General features: G+C 35.9%; 1 protein-coding gene across 2 annotated transcripts in view; it reads left to right on the top strand.

The window, feature by feature from the left end:
* Positions 1-22,606, top strand: part of Epha6 (EPH receptor A6) — a 707,005-nt gene that overhangs the window by 504,543 nt on the left and 179,856 nt on the right. For both annotated transcript variants that reach the window (XM_090347618.1, XM_090347625.1), the window contains one exon: positions 21,931-22,116. In XM_090347618.1, coding sequence (XP_090203744.1) covers positions 21,931-22,116 — 186 coding nt within the window. The remainder of the gene's footprint in view (positions 1-21,930; positions 22,117-22,606) is intronic.

Raw genomic sequence — 22,606 nt, 5'->3', positions numbered from 1 at the left:
ATGCTCTTTTCTAGGTTCTGAGGCCATTTACGTGGAAAATGATCTATTCTTCAAGTTCTCACTCTTTACTCACCATCATTCTTTTCTGAGAACTTTTTAGAAGACAGAAACAGCAGCAAGGTATAAATATGGGCTTGCATCATGGAGAAAGTACCTGTAAGGATGATTTTTTTAGGCTTTTAGCACATGGATTTTCTAAATGCTTGTTTAATAGACATTCTGATCCTTTCTCTACAAGTTCATTCATTGCTTCATCCTGCCAGGAAAAATAGTTTGTCTTTGATACTATTAATTAGCAAGAATTCATAAATGTTAGCATGATTATTTCTTCATTTCTTCTATGCCTCAGCTAAAAGATTAAAATTCATTTGTATATTTTATAGAAAGAAACCTAAAGCTTAGAGAGAATAAATAGTTTAGTCATAAGGAACTAGCTTCTGAAGAGTTAATACAATCCAAACCCAGATCACTATGATTTCATATTTTGTACATTTATAACTACATCATTACAAATAATCTTTCCTACTTATGAATCTGTACTTCCTTTATAATAATACCTTGTTCTAGCATTTATCCAATTGCTACTCCCTCAGTTCTTTTTTATTATATAGGATATACCTGGCATTGGAACGCCTGTGTTCCTTGATATTATCAGCTTTCTGCCCATGTGTGTCTGGACTCACTTCCTAGTTCCATGATATGAACACTGAAGCTTCATTGCTTAATGGATTTGTAGGAGAAAGAATTGTTATTTCCTCTGAAACCTAACTAACCAACCTAACCAGCCTACCAATACCCTGTTGTTCTCCCTTCTCGTATAGTGCCTGTGATCTCTCTCTCTCTCTCTCTCTCTCTCTCTCTCTCTCTCTCTCTCTCTCTCTCTCTCTCTCTCTCTCTCTCTCTCTCTCTCTCTCTCACACACACACACACACACACACACACACACACACACACAGGTTTTGCTCACACCTTTTCCCATAATAGGTGAATCTAAGGTGACTTTCTCTCCTCTTAGCTCAAAGCAATAACTTGACTTCTTGATTCCTTTCTTATGCCCTGTGTACACATCAGTACACCCCCAGGCACTATAGTTGTTTCAGAAATTGGCTGAAAAATATTCCACTGAAGCCCCATGTCTTGCCATCTTTGTGCTTGAGTGAAAGGTTGATCTTTTTCTATTACTTTCAGGAATTCAGATTGAAAGAAGCTGAATGCATGTTTATTCTCTATCTTAGCCAGAAGCCATTGATACAAAATGATAAAAGTGTGGAGAAACTTCAACAGTAAATAAATTTTTGTACTATATTACTCACACAAATACATATATATATATTAAAGATCTGACATTTCCTCTGCAGTTTAACCCTAAACCCATTTCCTATCATTTTTTCAACCTAAAACAAGCTTATCAGAATTGCATGCACTATATTTTCCTGTAAAAATTAAGTATTTAATTAGCAAAGTCAACTGGCAGCTAATATTGTACAATATTCTTTGCTTAAAGAACATATCAGGCTTGCTTTTTACTAAATCAAACATAAAAGAAAACAATGGATACAAAAACTGACTAGGCTGATGTTATCTAAAAACAGCCAGTGCACAGGAAGTATCAGTTTCATAATATCTCAAATAAAATTTGGGGGGAATATGCAGAATAAACATACTTTGCTTTTTTTCTGATTGTTGTTCTTTTTAATAAAAAAGAACCAGAGCATCCCTGACAAATGACATGCAGCTTTCATTTATTCCACTAGCACAAACATGAGCACTGCCAACTTCTTTATTCATGATATTCTGTGCGATGAAATCTGAGGCAATCACCTGGCCTATCACTATTTTTAAAGGGGAAAAAAGAGAAACATCAAGAGCAAAAGATCTTTAGCATCTTTCTCTTACTGGCTGGTAGTACAGTATGTCTTGCAAAGAAATGTGTCTAAGTTTCTGCAAATTCTGCACTTTATAAATGCCAACTTCTTAGTGATATCGTGTCTATTGGTATTTTTATAAATGAATTTCTCTTTCATTTTATTGGCCTCTTGGATTTTTAATTTCTTCATTTTTTTCCTAATGAAGAAAAATACAGAATACATTGTGATTTAACCTAGGAATTATTTGAAAATTTTCCAGCTCCAATCATTTAATTAGTAATCAAAACAATAAACAGGACTAGATTTTATATATTTTGGAAGATACTTTAATCATCAAGTAGCTGAGTTGAATGCAGTATATACCTCTTCCAATGTCACAAATAGTACTATTTGGGGTGATTTCTACTATCATGTCAATTTGAAGATGGAAAAAATGTATATGGAACTTGGAGCAGCAGATACCATCTCAAACATATTTATTTTGAGTGAATTAAAAAATTCTCAATATCCCAGTAGATGATTGGATCAACAAAATGTGGTATTTATACAAAAAGAATTCTATGCTGCCATCAGAAAGAACAACATCACCTCACCCCATTTGTAAGGAAATAGAAAGACTTGGAAAAAATCATATTAAGTAAGTAAGTCAGACCAAAAGGAACATAGGCTCAATGGTTTTCCTCATTTGTATTAATTAGACAAACCTTGGACTCTACTAGCAGAGGATTACAATAGCTCAATACCTGGATACACATGGCCATATAGGATGAGGCTAAATGAAAAGACCTCCAGGATATAGAAAAAAAGCCATATAATATGTGATTGTTGTTCTTAATATACTATGTTATTTCTCATCTCTTTTGTTGTCCCTTGGTTACTCTCATATTGTTACAGTATCTTACTTTGTTATTTGGTATATTATATATATGTTTATTTGCTTATTTGAAATAGGAAAGGGAAGTGGGGAAACAAGATGAGGGGAGGGGATGAGAGGAGGGAAATGGGGACAAAAACATGAGAAGGGGTATCAATATATTTGAAGTAATGCACCTTTTATCTGGCAAATATAACTGTAACCCTTCTATTAATTACAATAAAAACATTCTAAATATCTACTTTAGAAATATGTTTGTAGAATGTCAAGAGTTTTCAATGTTTCTATTCCATATACTACCTCATAACTTTAAAGATAGCATGGTTATCATTAGACGAAATCCATTATCTACCCCAATAATGAGAGAATGAGAAGACATTATGCAAAACACTGCTTGTGAAAAATGACATAAAGCAGCTTTCACTTTTCAGGTATTTATGAAATGTATTTCCAAATAAAGTACAGAAATACACAACCAAAAAAGTCACTAAAATTTGGAAATTTAAACCATTTTAAGGAAATAAAGTGGCCATACTTACTTGGTGAACAATAAATAAAGAGCTACCTTTCAAGATGAGTGGTTGTGACATGGGAGAAATGTGAATACTGTAAAGCAAAGACATGGAATGAAGCATAGACAGTTAACCATGCAAGGTGACTCCTCATTGCAGAGAAAGATGAATAGATGGAATTGCCCATCACCCCATAGATGCCTGCAGCCCTAGCTGGGTAAGACTACCACTCATCACAGTTAGGGAAAGCTACTGCGAGTCCCTATCACAGCTTTTCTTTAGCATATAATCTTGCATCATCTTTCCCCAACCCATTCAGTGCTGACTCCATATTCCCATATTGAAGGCAGAGCCACCATGCTTGCCAAAGCACATCAATCCTTTCGTTTGTTTGTTTTCTGTTTTTTGTCCCAAGCCTAGAGCTTAAATTCAGGTCCCTAGTCCTGTCCCTGAACCTCTTTGGTTCAAAGTTAGCACTCTATCATGAGAACCACAGCACCATTTCTAGCCTTTTCTGAGTAGTTTGTTGGGGGAAAAAGGAGTCTATGTTCTTTCCTTCCCTCCATTGGCTTCAAACGGCAATCTTCAAATCTCAGCCTCCTGAGTAGCTAGGATTACATGAGTGACCCACCAGAGCCCAGCTCCACCTCTAATATTATGCTTCCACTCTGCCTCGTGTGTGCCCCAAACACCTCATCTGTCACTGTGAAAGATACCTCTACCACACTCCAGGCTCTCACACCAGCAGACCCACTGTTGGAGTGGCTACACAGTGGGTTTTCTACTTCAGTGCTTACTCCTTCCTAGGCTTTCCAAGTACATCTTCTAGAACTCAAAGATAGAACTTGTCTGACCCTTCTCAGTATACTGTATACAGTCCTTGATCACAACTGAAGAAGCTATCAGGAAACCACAGACTGACTAGAAACAAAGCCACCATGGTCTACCAAAACACAAAACATCACCACAAGAAAGCCATGTCTTAATGATTTGCAGAATGTGTTAAGAAAATGGATCCAACTAGTATGCAAATCCCAATATAAGGACATAAATGTGTATTAAAAATGCAGAGTAAATCTGGCACTTCCAAAAGAACACAGTAACTACCTAGCAACTGTAAAGAAAAAGAGAAAGAACACACTCTTCCCTCACTAAAAATAAAAATTCCCCCAAACTCAGTGTGTTCATGAGGATACAGAAAGACAATTCTACAAAAATGTTAAATACAGCCAGCATTATGGTACATAATCCCTACTACGGTGACAAAGGCATAGGGGAGGATGAGTTTGAGGCCAGCCTGGGGGGCAATTAACAAAAATTAAAATAAAACTGAAAGGTTGATAACATAGTTTGAACCAAGTGAGAGGTGAACTCTGGGTTCAATGCCACAAAAGAAAATAATTTGTGATATAAATGAGAATTCATTAGAGATAGAGATGACAAAAAAAATTTCAAGTAGAAATTATGGAAAAGTATAAACAAGCCAGATAAAAATTCAGTTGAAACAAAAAATAATTCAACTGACAGTTGTGTATGGTACCTTCCTATAATGCAAGCACATAGGAGACTGAGGTAGAAGAGTCATGAGGTTGAGAACAGGTTGGCCTACATAGTAAATTCCAGGCCAGCTGAATTCAATAGCAAGACTTTACTATAAGAAAAATCGGAAGCCTCAGCAACAGCCTAGAAAAAGCATTCATAGGAATAGAGAGCTTTAACATTGTTCTTTTGAAAAGTGTCATTGAGAGTTAAGAGAAAAGAACAGAAGGAGAGAAACAAGGAATGAGGGAAGGAAAAAAGAGGGAAATGACATATTTAGTTTAACTCCACTTCTAAGCATGAAGTTTATATTTTATTTTCATAAAATGGTAAGCACGTATATATAATATTTTTCTCACTATAGTTAAGATGCTTTTATATTGACTTGCTAATGCAGAAAATATAGATTCCATATTATCTATATGTACTTCATATGTATATATATATGTATATTTATAGTTGCGCTATGGTGTTTGAACTCCTCTTTCTAGATAGGTGACTGTAGAGTGCCTTTCATCTTATCCTGGACTACTCTAGACCTTGATCCTCTTATTTACATTTTCTACACAGCTGGAATGATAGGCATTTGCTACCACCCCAACTTTTTTTTTTGGTCAGTCATAGGGCTTGAACTCAGGGCCTAGGCACTCTCCCTGAGCTCTTCAGCACAAGGCTACTTCCCTACCACTTGAGCCACAAGTGCTACTCCAATTTTTTTATTGATTAAGATGAAATCTCATATTTTTTCCTGGGCATCTCAAATCACAAGCCTCCTCTTCTCAGCTTCTTGAACAGCTAGGGTTAGAGGCATGAACCATTGCACCTGGCTGATAATCTAATTGTTATTTAGTGATATATGTATATATATACAAACTAGAAAAATCCTGACATGCATTTTATCATCTTATCCCTGAGTCTGAGTTGCTTCTTACACACCAAAGAATTTGTAATTTAATTGGGAACATTCTTTGCTTTCTAGAAGTACATGTGATAATGGAATTTGTTATAATTGGTTTTTAATAAATATTGATGCATGAATATTTTTAAAGTATAATTAATGCCTCTGAGAGACAAATTCATTGAATGAAATTTTAACTAAAGCAATAAGGTTTATATGAGTGAAAGTAGAGCTTTAACATGAAAACAAACTTTTCATGTTTATTATTTTATTAGAACATCTGACTGTTACTATCTCTGGAGAGTACATAAAATCACATTATGATATCTCCAATTTTGAATTACTGCTTAATTTACAGAGGTGTTAGTGATCGCATATGAGTAGTTTCTTTAGCTTAAGACAAAATGATCTAATAACACAGTTTTGCACATAAACATCTAGTATGTTAAAGCTATGCAAAGTCTTTTTTGCTGTTTTAAATTCATATAGCATCATTTTTAATCATAATCCAGGACACTCATTTGGCTTTTTAATAAAAATAATTATCTACAACTTATGGGGAACGATGTCTCTTCTCCTATTGCTTAAAAGACTTTGATGATACACTGGGCTGTCTCAGTCATGCCTCTCTAACACAAGACCTCCAGTATGAAGGTCCATTTTATTGTATTGCCTGACTGAAATCAAGAATGTTTTATTTGTGCTAGTTCAGGAATTCTAACGCATGGGGGGAAGTTGATTTTTTCTTATTGTTTGCCTTCTCTGGTGACTCCCAAATGTTCTGTTTATACTTTTACATAAAGAGGTACTCCCTGATAGGTATCTACCATGACACCTGCCAAATCAGGCCTTCAGAATGCTCATTTCTTACCACACTGATGATAGCAGATGCTGTAAGATCAGATAGAAGGCATGTTCTCTGCCCTCAGTGTCCTGGGAGAGACAGATGAGTGAGAAAAGTGGTTGTTGAGGGGCCAGAGCACACTAGAGAATATGCAGGAGCCAAGGCTATGAGACAGATATTTGTTATTCCACATAAATGGAATGTCAGACTTGAGAATTCACTCTGTCCCATGTTGTATGGTAAGCATCATACATGCATTGCCACCAATTAGTAGCTTTGGAAAAGCCACTTTATTCTTTGGGGATTCTTGAAGTTAGAGATCCCAAGGCATTACTATTGAGCTAAAGTTAGAGTGTTGAAAAGTGGCATAACAGGAAAGGGGGGAATTGTGTTCTCTACACATACAGATGCCAAGGAAGCACCAGATGAGAGGGATATGCTGTGAAAGTAGCTTCAGTGTGTAAGGAAGGAAGAGGGCCAAACAAGGAATCCCTATTCCTCACAGCTGTATGAATGTCTGTCATCCAAGCCAGCCAATTTGAGTCATTTTGTTAGGATGGTGTAGGCACACGTACAGGAGATGATGACCTGGTCCCTACAAGATTTTCAGTAATCAATACCACAATAGAACTCAAGAGAGAATTCTGAGCTATAAATGTAGATGTGAAATTTAATAGCCAAAGGCAGTAGTTGGTGATAATAAAAGAAATTAACCTGAGGTAATATATATATAACAAAGATAATATAATAGAAAAGACGATGCTTTTCTTGTAAGATTACTCTCTGCTTTCTCTGAAAGTGCTCAGCAGATGGTTGAGTTCATCCTAAATTTCAAAGACAGGTGAACATGGCATAACAGCACTAGAAATCAGTGGATGCATAGTATATGTTTCCAGTACCTTTACCGGGAAACAGATAGTTAAATTTTATAGACAGTGATGAAGAACAAAGAAATTGTTCCGAGAAATTGTTCCTGAGTCATAGAGATTGTTTTCATTAGATTAGGTTTCTGACATGATGCTTCTGATACCAAAATGAAAAAATCAATTTTGATAGAGTATCAAGCAGAGCTACTTTTGAAATGCAAATAATTTTCATTTTAAAGAGTACTCTTTCCCTGTAGCTGGAGGCAAATAAGTGGGTGGGAGTGAGGAAACATCTGGCAGAGGCTGAAACTCCAGGTTGAGAAGTGTGGGGTAAGAGGTAAAAGTGAGTCAGTGAATCTGTAACATTATATTATCAATAGAAAGGATCACTTATGTTTGTAACATAGCATGGGTTAAAAATAATTTTAAAAAAACGGATACTGGGGGTCAGGAGTTTGGCCTAGTGGTAGAGTGCTTGCCTATCATGCACAAAGATCCGGGTTCGATTCCTCAGTACCCCATACATAGAAAAAAGCTGGAAGAGGTGCTGTCGCTCAACTGGTAGAGCTCTAGCCCTGCGAAAGCCCAAGTACAGTGCTCAGGCCCTGAGTTCAAAGTCCAGGACAGAAAAAAAAGATAATACAATCACTGAAGAAACCCTTACCATTGTTTGATAATAAATAAATATTCTCACTTCAATTCTTAAAGAAATCCTGCTTTCTATCCTAGATTTCATGGACTTACCAGTGAAAAGTTAGCATATTCTTTACAAGATAGCATAAGTTTTAAATACTCAATGGTTGCATTGATCTTTTCAGACTCAGATGGATTTGTGAGTATTTGCACATTTATCTGTACCTCTCAGGAAGTCAATAGACATGACACTAAAGGAGGAAAAACAATGAAAGAAATTATGGGTGGAACTAGAAATGGAGACCCTAACATCTACGACCCTGTCCTGCCCTAGACATTAGCCACCCTTCCACTGATGAGCCTAATTCAGCAGAAGAATGCCTGTGTTGTGTTGAACATCTCTTCAAAATTGAGGGAGAAGAAAAATATAGGCTCAGCTGATATTTGCTTATAAGTTTTCTTCAAAATATAATTCTTTTTTTTATATGTAGAAGGTGTGCTATGTATCAGAAAGAAATCCGACAGAATTCTCATAAGGATACTTGTACTCCATCCTTGAATGACAGGCAGTGAGTGAATGCAGCTGGGAAGTGACTCTCCTGATAACATTAATAATAATGGGATTTACCTTAAGACCTCAAGAGAACAACATATCCCTCTAGAACTGAATTTCTTAAAATCTGATGTTCTAACTTTTCCCCCTATGCTTCTTCTTTTGACTTTTATATGACACTTAAAAATACTTTCCCTGTTGCCTCTGCACTCAAAAAGGAAAGTGGATTATGTGCAGTTAAGTTTAAGAAAGATAAAATGAAATTGAATATGAAAGGTACCCCCTAATTCTACACAATTCAAGGGAAGCAAAAGATACTATGTCCATCACACAGGCACCTACCCTAATCCCCACATGCATTCTTATTTACTTCAACTTTCTTCTTATTTTAACCTAGAGCTTCCTTTCCCCTCCCCTCACTTATTTCATATAATGCAACAAATATGACAAAGCTGTCTATTGTACATTGTGTACTATGGGTATAACATATAGTAGATAAAATCAAGAACCCCTTCTTTATAATTTCAATTATACTCAAAAGGATAGAGTTCTGGGAACATGTTAAAGTGAAGAAAGAACTAACCAAATGAACAAACAAGTCAAGAAGTAATTCCAAAAGTAATTCCAATAGCCAAAAATATTATACAGCAAGCATGCTAACACTGTAACCTTGAATGTCTTATTTATTCCTTCCTGGCACACGAGATTTCTGTTGAAGTATACAGATAGCTTTATGGAGGATCCTTAATATATTATTTTTTCTCTAAAATTTCTTTACTGCTTTCAAGATTCTCTCTGTTTTTATGCCTAATAATTTGGTAATGAGTCTGAGAAAAAAATTTTGTTGATCTGTTGTGGGATTCTTTGAGCTTTCTGGATCTATATGTTCCTATTTCTATCAATCTCTAGGGAATTTTTAGACTATCTTTTATTAAATAAACTCTCCACATTTCTCCCTATTTTCCTCCTGGTGTATCTATAGTTAGCTTATTCACATTTACAACAAAGGATCCATTCTTGCTCATGCTGGATTCATTTTTAGCATAAAATAATTATATAAGGGGATTTCACTGTGATATATACATACATATGTAAGATGTCTTTCTTAACCTTTTTCCTTTCTCCTCTTCCTTTTAAAGAGCTTATAGTAGATTTCATTATTCTACACACACACACACACACACACACACACACAGAGAGACATACATACTCATACATATATGTACAATAAGATGTTTCTGACAATTTATACACGTCTATTTCATTGGGAGTTTTTTCTTGAACTTCAATCATTTTCTGTGGTGGTTTCACATGTGTCTAATTGTTATTCATATAATGAACTTCATGTATAAGGTATAAGGGTATATGCATTGGAAGTACAACTCCTCTTTCAATCTTTACAGAACAAGTTACATTCTTCTCATCTAAGGCTTCTGCAGTGATGGTATTAGACCGCAGTTAAGTGGGGCTGCAACTGGGTCTCCTGGCTAATGCATGATTTGTCATGAAGATTGCATTGGGATACAATCCCAATGGCTACTTATTAGGGGTTCTAGTGTGTATGGGATTTTTCTGTTCCTGTGGATTGGACAGTCTCTCTAGGACCTTAATCTGGAAGGCTGGTAATGAAATGATGAGCATCATCAAAGAAGTTCACAGACATCAAACCTTGAATTGCATGTACTAGTAGCTTCCTCTGATCTTTATAATGGCTCCCACTGGATCTTCCAATAGGCCCCTGCACTGACCATATTGTTGTAGGCAATGACGGAAATGGGTTTGAACTCTCTCCAGGGAAACAAGTTTCCTGATTGTTCTTAGATAGGAGTTGAGAAGGCCTATGTAAGTTCATATGGTCATTTTCAGATCTACAATGGTACTGTGGACAAGGCAACTACTTGAAAAGCACTGATATACATATATGTATATATATATATATATATATATGCCTGCTTTTAGTTCCCTTGACTAGCTAAAATTTGTCTGCAGAAAAATGATCAGAACTAAAATCCAGGACCACTTGAGAATCCACTGCAGGATAATGTTGCGCAAGATGGCCTAGATAGATACATTTTCTTAGGGTACTCTAATTAGACAGAGCTGCCCCAGGCCCTATCTGGAAAACATTGGCACGGAGGAGTAGAATCTAAACAGGTACCTATGTGGGCCATATTGCTCCCAAGATGTGGATAAAAGACAGTGGGCTGGAACTGAGCAGTAATGCCCCTTCAGGTTATGCTGTGGGGCAAAGGCCATTAAGCCTATCTAGAGACTGCCCAGCTCTTCTTTGTGCAGCCAGGGTAATACAATGGATACAACAGAAAGAATATGGTGATTTAAAAAGACTCCTTTAGGATATGCTGTGGAATTGAGATTAGAACACCAGTCCCTTAGCTTACCACTTACCTCTTTAGGGTGAATTTCTCCATAGAATCTGTGCTAGCAGTCCTAAGTTATGGTGTCAGTGGAGATTCAGCAAATTTAAGCATAGTTTTCAAGTCCACTTCCATGGTAAATACTTGCAGGTAGAGAAGCTTTGTGAGGCACAATGTGCATGATTTCTCTGGGATTTATTGGCTGCTGGATTTGTTTACAAACTCAAAGCCAAATTATCCTGTAGACAAGGTAAGAGGTGAATGTAGTTGCTTCTAGGTCCACATTCAGTGCATCTACCACTTCAGGAGAAAAATGTAAACTGTCAAGACCAATAGGAAAAGACAGAAAGAAGAGTTTGCACCTTTAAATACATGTGCCATGATGCAATGTAATATGAATAACAATTAGACAAATGTGCCACCACCGAAGAAAACTAGTAAAGCTCCAATGAGGAACCCCAATGCAATGGAGATATATGAACTGCCAGAAAAATAAAACTTCAAATAATCATCGTAAAATTGTGACTCAATGTAGACAACTAAAACATCAGTGAATTAATGCATAAGCACAATGAAAAGATGACTGAGTCATTCTCAAAATGATTGGCCTGCCTCTGGAGTTCCTACGGAATTTTACAACCTCCTACCTTAATCTTGAAAACTTATACACACAAATGTTTTTCCGCAGCAAGATGCAGTCTTCATATTGTTGGGGAATAAGCTCTGATGAATACTTAATACTAACTTCATACTATTATCACCCTCTAGATCTTTCTTATAGTATTTTCTATTTGCCCCATTGTTAAGAAAGGGATTCTGGATCAAGTATTATGGTGATGGTGAAACATCCAGCAGCTTCTGTTGAACAGATATGATAGCCAATATTTGTTCAGCATGTATACACACACAACCCAAGGGAGGGTTATATCCCATAGGGGTTACATGGAGTTACACTTGGGAAGTAAACAACCAGAGGTGTGGGATGTAGGCTTTCTGGTATCAAGAAAAGAAAAGTGACTGATTTGATTGGATCATTCATAGGCTGACATCAAATTGACAGCTGCTATGGAGGAATTAAAAGAACTACAACATTTGATGCAGATACTGGTTTGGCTAGGGAACTTTTCTACAGTATCCGAGTGTAAAAGTGAATTTGCAGGATGATATTTGTTCTTTCCTGGTTCTTTTAGCTACTGAAGTAGCACATCTGCTTAGGTCTTAACTTAAGGAACTTTATCATGCTATCTTAATAAATCTTAGCTATAAGGAGAGACCAGAATAAGAATACTACAGACCATGATAAGTGAAAATGTAACACCAGTTTTAGTCAGGAGATGAGAATATTTGTTATCTTGGACACCATAGTCTATGCCTTTCTTTCTTTTTCCCCATATAATTTTTATTGTAATTAAGAGAAGGGTTACATTATATTCACCAAATAGAAGGTGCATTACTTCACAAACATTGATACCCTTTCTCATGTCTTGATCCCCATTTCCCTCCCCTTGTTTTCCCCCTTCCCTATCCAATTTCAAATAACTAAATACGCATATATACAATATATCAGATAACAAGTTGAAATGCTGAAACAATATGAGATAACCAAGGGACAGCAAAAAAGATGAGAGATAACATAATATATTAAGGACAACAATCACTCATGATATTCTTTGCCTTTCTTTCTGAGATGGAACACTAGAAACATTCTTGCTTTGTCTCATTTTATCATAGTCTCAGGATAGTGTCATTGAGGTTGGTATTATATCTGATAAGAGATTAAAATAACCTGTCTCTGAGAGTCAGACCAACTTCTGGATATTACAGGCTGCTTTTGTTGTTGGTGGTGGGGTTTTTTTCTCCTGTCTAGTTAAATTGGCCATTTCATAATAGAGACCAAATTCCATGGAAAGTTTACTAAGGAAAAGGAAACCTCATAGTTCAGCCCTTATTGTTAATAAAGAGCTGTCCACAGTGAGAAGCACTGAAGTAGGTATTGTGATGTCAGCAGCTGTTAGTAGAACACATTTTTATTGGGGAAACAACTGGTGTAAAGAAGAGAAGACTTCATCACACCTGAGAGTCATGGTTTTTTTAAAGTTTGAAGGGAAAAAAAACCAAACAGGCACATTGTTATACAGCTACTCAGGTGGCAGAGATCTGGAGTATCATAGTTCAAGGTCAATCTGGGCAATAAGATAAGATTCTGTTCCAACAAATAAACCAGGCATGATGGTTCAATGAGAGTAATCGGAGGAAACATGACTGAACCAATCACAATGTACTGAGTTAAAACCCCAGTGTGCCAAAATTTAGAAAAGAAAAATTCAGGAGTATAACACCTTGCTTCTTTGATTTCTAAAGGGTTGAATGTGAAGGAAAGTCTCCAAACACTCAGAGTAAGTACTCTGAGTAGTTTTTCCCATGTTGCTGCTCCCCTACTCTCAAAAGTTTATATGGGGTTTATCTGGAAAATCGAATAGTGATTGATATTCTAATAAGATCCTGCATAATATACAACAAAATTGCTTGTCAGGAGAGGTTTTATCATCATGCAGGGAGCCAATGGGGTTGTTAGTGAATGTACGTTCAGTGGCAGAAGATCAATTATTCTCAGATAAAATTTTCTTTGCTCTCTTAAAACTAGACTGTAATGATTTTTTCCAAACCATCCTAGCATACACATATTTGAGCTAGGTGTCCATTTTCACTGAATGAAGTGAAAGATTTATAGATTGTGAGTTTATAATTTTATGAATCTGTTGGTATCAAAGTCAATATTTTTAAGTACTACCCACTAATATCTTTGAAGACCATTGTTATCCATGGGGAATTTAGAATAGGAGCACAGAAATGGTCCACAATGATAAACAGCCAAGGCAGCAGAGACTAGCATTTATGAAGATGAATTCTGGCACCAGCCAAACTAGCTTCAGAGGACAGCTCTGCCACTTGCTAATTGTGCTATCACGGGGAAGTTACTTAGCTCATATAACTCAGTTTCTTCCTCTATAAATAATAACAGCATCTATTTCACAGGTTGTATGTGTAGGTTAAAATATATACTAAGTAATATATAAGACCTAGCTTTGTAATAATGATCACAATTCGATTGAAAAAGAAAAACACTTTGTTACCACCATAACCCTATAGTCAATGAGTTAGTAACAGATTCACATTATTGCTCCTGATCTTACTGAGAAATGATTTATCTTACTCTATACTATTGCCACAGGAGCAATTGTATAGTAAACTAGATTTGGGAAATACCTAAAATAATATTTTTAAACTGCAGTGGATTATATCTGAAATGTCTGAGGCAATGCATTGAGTTTTACTTCAGGTGAGACTTTCAATCTGTTCTATAACTGAGTGTTTAGGAATTTGTCTAAAGAATGTATCAGGAGTCTAAGATCTTTAATGGAGGCAGCCACAATGAGTGAAAATAAGTATGATAACAGCTTGATCGTGCAAACCTTGGCATGAAGGAAAAAAAATATATTCTTGGTGTTAATAAGATGCATTAGTTTTAGAAAACAGGAAAATCACCACTGCTACATCTCAATATAATACCAGCACAGTTTTCATTTATTTCATTATACTGAAGAGTTAGTTTGAATACCTATAAAATATCAATAGAAAAATCACAAAAATACATGTTTGTGTCAGGTTAATGAGTCCTTGAATATTACTGAATATAAATACTAGCAGATTTTTTTTTCAGTCAAAGTGAAAGAAAAAGTGAAATAAATAGAAAAATTTATAATTGCTATAGATATTCATTAGAAGAAATCAGAGTAATATATCCAGAATTTCATGTGTCTTAGAAAGATATAGCTGATAGCTTAAACACACACACACACACACACACACACACACACACACACACACACACATTTCCGTGCCCTTCTCAGGATTTAAAATCTTACCAGAAAACTGTTTTAATCTGATACACACACTAACTTATTAGAGACAAATCATTTAAAAAACCAAAAGCATTCTTATAAGCAAAATTTCTGTGAAATATGAGCATCTACTCCCAGCAAATTGAGATCAACATTAACTTAAAAATTATTATTCTTGTCTTTAGCACCCAAATTTGCAATATATTTCTAAAATCCCCATCTAGTAAGTGTTTTTGTGGGTTTGCTTTTAAAAATACTTTAAAAAAATCTCCTAACGTATGACTTATTTCTAATGCCCAGGTACAAATAATTTTTGGAAAGCATAGACGTGTGTTATTGCTTCCTACTTAATTTTTAACTTGAATTTAATATCTTCTCTAAAGGCAGTTAGTATTCATACAGACTCAGCATTTAGTCGACTATGATGAATTAGTCTAGAGAAAATCTGGATAACTGAAATCCATGGCATTGCACATTTTTATATGGTCCTGCATTTAGACAAATGGCTACAGCTGCTAACAGACACACTGAACATGTTTAATTATTCCTTTCACTCACTCAAAGACTTAAATAACTTAAAGCACTTTTTGTATAGCACTTTACAGTTTATAAGTACTTTCATGTAGTTCCTCACTTTGATTATTATGACATTCTTGCTGGGAAAGGATATTACTGAACAATGGAAAGTTTTATCCTTACTTTATAAATGAATAAATTGGGTGTCCAACCACATGCTTTTATGTTAATGCAGATAATGAGCATTATCTGAGAAAATATATAGAAATGTATAGAATTTCTGGCTTCTGAGTAGAGCATGGTGGTTCATGCCATCCTAGCTACTCAGGAGGATGAGATCTGAGAATCGAAGTTCAAAGACAGTCTGGCACAAAACGCCCATGTGATTCTTAGCTCCAATTAACTGCCAGAAAACAAGAAGTGGCACTGTAGCTCAAATGATAGAGTGATAACCTGAGCTGAAAAGCTAGGGAGCAGGGCCTAGTCCCAGAATTCAAGCCCCATGACCAACACCAACAAAATAAAAGAATTTCTGGCTTTTTTTTTTCTTACCAGTCCTGGAGGATTTATACTCAGGGCCTGAGCACTGTCTTTGGGCTTTCTCAAGGCCTAGTGCTCTACCACGTGAGCCACAGCACTACTTTTGGCTTTTCGATATATGTAGTACTAAGGAAAGGAACCTTGGTCTTCATGCATGCTAGACAAGTACTCTATCATGGGGCCAAACTCCCAGGCCAGAATTTCTGGCTTCTTGAATGCATTGCACAACAGTGGGAAAGCCAATGGCCTTCATTTCCCAGGGGAACCCATCAAATCTCCCTGCAGCCCTGTATCCATATTCTTCTGTTTACAATTTATGGCCTTTGAATTTTTTTTCTGAAATTCCACCATTCCCTCTGTGTACTCTTAACAATACCCACCTCTGTTGAATTTCCAAATCCTATTCATTATTTATAATTCAAACTTAGGTCTCCCTCACGAAGTCTTCCTAGCCACTGTTATGGTTAAGAAATACAGAATTTATAGGCAATGGCTATGAAACCTATATATTGCATTAAAATGTTCATCTAAATTCACTTGCAGAATTATTAGCAGGGGAAAATGAAGCAGGTTGCTTCTTCGAAACTCAGACCAACCTAGTAATAAATATACATGTAGTAAATTCTTGATAAATAAAAATGTATATAATATAGCCAATTGGAAATAGTGCTAAAACATGGCTAACTATATTTGTGCTTCATCCATGACACTTATAATTTAGCATATATACTCCTATCATTGTGAGAGAGCCAAAAAGGGAAAGAGGAGGTAAGCGAATACCACCTTAACATTTAATCCATATACTATAAAGTTGAAACAATTGAGGAGAGGGGTAGTGTTGGGAAAGATGGGAAAGAATAATGCAAGAGGTGACATTAATTCAGATACAGTCTATCCATAAACTCATTAGTTGAATAGTAGCTCCTTTGTAAAGCTACTTACAGCTCATAAAATTCAAAGTATATTCATATATTAATTGGTCCAGCATTGGTTTCTTTTTTCAGATATTTTTATTGTGATTAATAGAAGGGTTACATTATATTCACCAAAAAGAAGGTGCATTACTTCACAAACATTGATACCCTTTCTCATTACTTGGTTCCCATTTCCATTCCCCCAACCTGCCCTTCATTTTGTTTCCACCCCCTCACTATGTGATTTCAAATAAACAAATAAACATATATATAATATATCAGATAACAAGGTAAAATACTGTAACAATATGAGATAACCAAGGGATAGCAAAAGAGATGAGAGATAACATAGTACAATAAGGATAACAATCATTCATTATGTGGCTTTTGTTTCTATATCCTGGAGTTCCTTTTCTTTAGGGTCATATACTATATGGCCTTATGTAACTAGGTTTTGCTCTATTGTAAATCTCTGCTAGGAGAGCCCAAGGTTTCTACTGATTATGACAAATGAGGGAAACCATTGAGCCGATATTCCTTTGAGTTTGGCTTACTTCACTTAATGTGATTTTTTCTAAGTCTTTCCATTTCTTTAGAAATGGGGCAATATCACTCTTTCTAACAGCAGCATAGAATTCCATTGTGTATAAATGCCACATCTTGTTGATCCACTCATCAACTGAGGGGCATCTGGGTTGGTTCCATATCTTTGCTATGGTAAATAGTGCTGCAATCAACATTGTTGTGCTAGTGGATTTAGTATGTCCTTTTCCCTGGATGTTTGGCTAAATGCCAAGTAGTGGAATTGCTAGGTCATAGGGGAACCATACTGCTTTCCATAGTGGTTAAACGAGTTTGTACTCACACCAACAGTGTAATAGAGCTCTCTCCTGGCCACATCACCAACAGCATCTGTTGTTATTAGATTTCTTAATCATGGCCATTCTAACTGGAGTGAGGTGGAATCTTAGAGTTGTTTTGATTTGCATTTCTTTTACAGCCAGAGATGTAGAGCATTTCTTCATGTGTCTATAGGCCATTCTTATTTCTTCTTCAGAGAAGACTCTCTTTAAGTCTTTGGCCCATCTTTTAATGGGATGGTTGTTTCTTTGGAGATTAGTTTTGCAGTGATCAAATTTTTGGAGCTGTAGATGTATTTTAGATATGAGGCCTTTGTCTGTTGTATGGTTAGTAAAGATCTTCTCACATTCTGTAGGCTCTCTAGTTAGTTTGCTATGTATGTCCTTTGCTATTCAGAAGCTCTGCAGTTTAATGCAGTCCCACTTATTCAGCCTTTCTCTGATTTGTTGTGTTTCTGAGTCCTTATTATGAAAGGTTTTCCCCATTTGTAAGGAAATGGAAAGAATTAGAAAAAAATCATATTAAGTGAAATAAGCCAGACTCAAAGGAACATAGGCTCAGTGGTTTCCCTCATTCGTCATAATCAATAAAAACCTTGGAATCTCCTACCAGAGATTTACAATAGACCAAAAACTAGATTGGGGGAGAGAAATGGGAACCAAGACATGAGAAAGGGTATCAATGTATATGAAGTAATGCGACTTCTATCTGGTAAATATAATGTAACCCTTCTATTAATTACAATAAAAATATATGGAAAAAACCTAGATACATAAGGCCATATAGTATGACACTAAATGAAAGGACCTCCAGGATATGGAAACAAAAGCCATATAATGAGCGATTGTTGCCCTTAATGTAATATGTCATCTCTCATCTCTTTTTCTATCCCTTGGTTATCTCATATTATTATAGTATTTCACCTTGTTATCTGATATATTGTATATATGCGTATTTGGTTATTTGAAATTGGATAGGGAAGGGGGGAAAAGAAGATGAGGGTTGGGGGAAGGAAATTGGGACGAAGACATGAGAAAGGTTATCAATGTATGTGAAGTAATGCACCTTCTTTCTGATGAATATAATGTAACTCTTCTATTAATTACAATAAAAATTATATGGAAAAGAAAAAAAGAAAGAAAGAAAGTATCAACCTGTGTCAAGGAGACCTAGTGTATCTACTATTTCTTCTTGTAAAGTTTTCAGTGTATCTGCTTTTACCTCCAGGTTTTTGATCCATTTGGAGTTAATCCTGGTGCAGGGTGACAAAGAAGGAACCAATTATAGTTTTCTGCAGGTGCTTAACCAGTTCTGCCAGAACCAGTTGTTGAAGAGGCTTTCTTTCTTCCATTCTATTTTTTGGCTCCCTTTTCAAAGATTAGGTGCCGTGGGCCTGTGGGTTAATATCTGGGTCCTCAGTTCTATTCCATTGGTCTTCAGGCCTGTTTTTGTGCCAGTATCCAGCTGTTTTGGTCACTATAACTCTGTAATAGAGTCTAAATGTTGGTATTGAAATTCGTCCTGCATTGTTCGTTCTGCTAAGAACTGTTTTTGCTATATGGGGTCTTTTATTATTCCATATGAAATTTTGGATTGCCAACTAATTGCTAGGTACTTTATTTTCTTTGAGGCTATTGCAAAAGGAGTTGCTTTCCTGATTGTTGCCTCGTTCCTCTAATTGTTTGCAAATAGGAAGGCAGTTGATTTTGAGGGTTAATTTTATACCCTGCTACTTTTGCCAAAGTTCTGAATCGGCTCAAGCAGCTTCGGAGTGGAGTCTTTAGGGTTCTTTAAATACAGAATCATGTCATCTGCAAAGAGGGAAAGTTTCATTTTCTCTTTCCTTAGTTGGATCTCCTTTATGCTTGCTTCTTGCCTTATTGCTCTGGCTAGGAATTCTAATACCATGTTAAAGAGGAGTAGAGATAGTGGTCATCCTTGTCTCATTCCTGATTTTAGAGGAAATGGCTTTAGCTTTTCACCATTAAGTATAATGCTAGCCTGTGTGTTTGTCATACACATTCTTTAATATACTTTAGTATAATGTTCCATGGATTCCTAGTTTCTCCAGAACTTTTAGTATAAAGGGGTATTCGATCTTGTAAAATGCCTTTTCTGCATCTATTGAGACAATCATGTGATTCTTGTCCTTGCTCCTATTGATGTGTTGAATTATATTAATTGATTTTCATATGTTGAACCAGATTTGCCTCCCTGTGATGAATCCTGCTTGATCATAGTGTATAATTTTTGATGATTTGCTGAAGACGGTTGGTCAGTATTTTGTTGTGAAGTTTTGCATAATATTCATCAAATAAATGGATCTATAGTTCTCTTTCTTTGAAGAATCTCTGTTGGTTTTGGGATGAGGGTTATACTGGCTTCATAGAATGAGTTTGGCAAATAGCTTTTGTTTTCAATTGCGTTGAAGAGCTTGAGGTGTATTGGTGTGAGCTCTACTTTGAAGACCTTATAGAATTCAGCGGTGAATCCATCTGGCCCTGGGCTTTTCTTGGATGGGAGGTCTCTTATTTCCATTTCTATTTCAGTGGTTGAAACACGTCTGTTTAGTTGGATTAGGTCTTCTTGGTTCAGTGTGGGTAAGTTAATATTGGCTAGAAATTCATCCATTTCTTGTAGATTCTCAAATTTGTTGGTATAAAGGATTGGAAAGTATTCCTTTATGATGCTGTGGATCTTGGTAATTTCTGTCATGATATTACCATTCTGTGATTTTGTTTATTTGGGTCCAGCATTGATTTTAAATGGTCAGTGAAGTGAAAGGATATGTCCTGAAAGATCAGATAAACCCCTCATGCTTAATAGCTTCCCTGAACAGAGAAGGCAGTTGACTTCTTTTGGAATTGAGAACAGGAACAGGAAGCATTCTATAGTGAGTGCTTTTTTAGAGAATTGCATTAGTGTAAGCCTTTTTTCAATGCATAATTCCTCAGATCTAGGAAAACATTACAGTGGTATTGTACAGTGTGTGAAATGCATTCTATTATTCATGATAAATGCTATTGATCAAGCATATTATCACACAAACATAATATTTAAGAAAGAAATTTTATACCCCCAAAGCCCATTTCGTTCTTTCCATTTAAAAAAATAACACTGCAACTCCCCTATGACCCAGCTATTCCACTACTTGGCATTTACCCAAATGTCCAGAAACAAGGACATACTAAATCCACTAGCACAGCAATGTTCATTGAAGCATTATTTACCATAGCAAAGATATGGAACCAACCCAGATGCCCCTCAGTTGATGAGTGGATCAACAACATGTGGTATTTATAAACAATGGAATTCCATGCTGCCATCAGAAACAATGACATCACCCCATTTGTAAGGAAATGGAAAGACTTAGAAAAAAATCACATTAAGTGAAGTAAGCCAGACTCAAAGGAATATCGGCTCAATGGTTTCCCTCATTTGTCATAATTAGTATAAACCTTGGACTCTCCTAGCAGAGGTTTACAATATGGCAAAACCTAGTTACATAAGGCCACATAGGATGAGGCTAAATGAAAGACCTCCAAGATATAGAAACAAGAGCTGTATAATGTGTGATTGTTGTTCTTTTTTTTTTTTTGCCAGTCCTGGGCTTGAGCTCAGGGCCTGAGCACTGTCCTTGGACTTTCTCAAGGCTAGAGCTCTACCACTTGAGCCTCAGCACCACTTCTGGCTTTTTTCTACATGTGGTACCGAGGAATCAAACCCGGGTCTTCATGTATGCTAGGCAAGCACTTTAACCACTAGGCCAAACTCCCGGCCCATGATTGTTGTTCTTAATGTCCTATATTATCTCTCATCTCTTTTGCTGTCCCTTGGTTATCTCATATTGTTACAGTATCTTACCTTGTTATCTGATATATTGTATATTTGTTTACATGTTTATTTGAAATAGGATAGGAAAAGGGAAAATCAAGTTGAGGGGAGGAGGTGGGGAGGGAAATGGGGACAAAAAACATGAGAAGGGGTAGCAATGACTGTCAAGTATTGTTTCTTCTATCTGGCAAATATAATTTAAAAAATCAACATCAAGTGTGGTTGTTTAATAAGGTACTAAATCCACAGTCTGCAATAATGGCATTTCTGGCTATATTTTATTACTAAAGAGTGTTTTGTCCTAAAAAAATAACAATAAAAGATGACCCTGCATAACCATGTGGGTTTTCGGCAATCGAAGTGTTCAAGTTAGAAATAACTGTTTTTGCTCATATTTTAAGGTGAATTTGGAGAAGTCTGTAGTGGACGTTTGAAGACACCAGGGAAAAGAGAGATTCCAGTGGCCATTAAAACTCTGAAAGGTGGCCACATGGATCGACAAAGAAGAGATTTTCTGAGAGAAGCTAGTATCATGGGTCAGTTTGACCACCCAAATATCATCCGCCTCGAAGGTGTTGTCACCAAGAGTGAGTTTCTGATTTCCTTCATTATTTCTATTATATACCTATCCAAAGTTTTTATTTAACAGCTGTACCACAGTCATTAATAGAATAACTGTATTCAGATGTTATCTTGTCTTTCAACCTCATTGTGTGGATATTAGACTATGGTATGATGAGAATTTGCATTGATCACCAAATACTGTTGAAATGGCATTATCTGCAACTCAGTGCTAATTTAACCTCAAGTCATGCACCAAGTGTAAATGGTTTTGTTTTTTTTTCCTAAAGTCAATATTAATAGAAGAAACTTCCTGTATTTCAGGTCATTAAATAAAACACTACTATTTAGAAATAAATTTAAGAATGCTGTATCTGGAGCAAAACATTTTGACATAAACTTCTATATAGAATTTATTAACATGAATAGCATTAGAAATAAATTATTATAATTCATATCACATGAAGAAAAGGATTATAATTTCTGGAGCAAAATCTTTGCTTTATAAAAATAATG

Source organism: Megascapheus bottae, chromosome 1 (assembly GCF_031878675.1).
Source record: "Megascapheus bottae isolate mThoBot1 chromosome 1, mThoBot2.hap1, whole genome shotgun sequence".
In the NCBI taxonomy this organism is placed as follows: Eukaryota; Metazoa; Chordata; class Mammalia; order Rodentia; family Geomyidae; genus Megascapheus; species Megascapheus bottae.
Note: the sequence above shows the minus strand (reverse complement) of the source record. Positions and strands in the feature narration are given on the sequence as shown.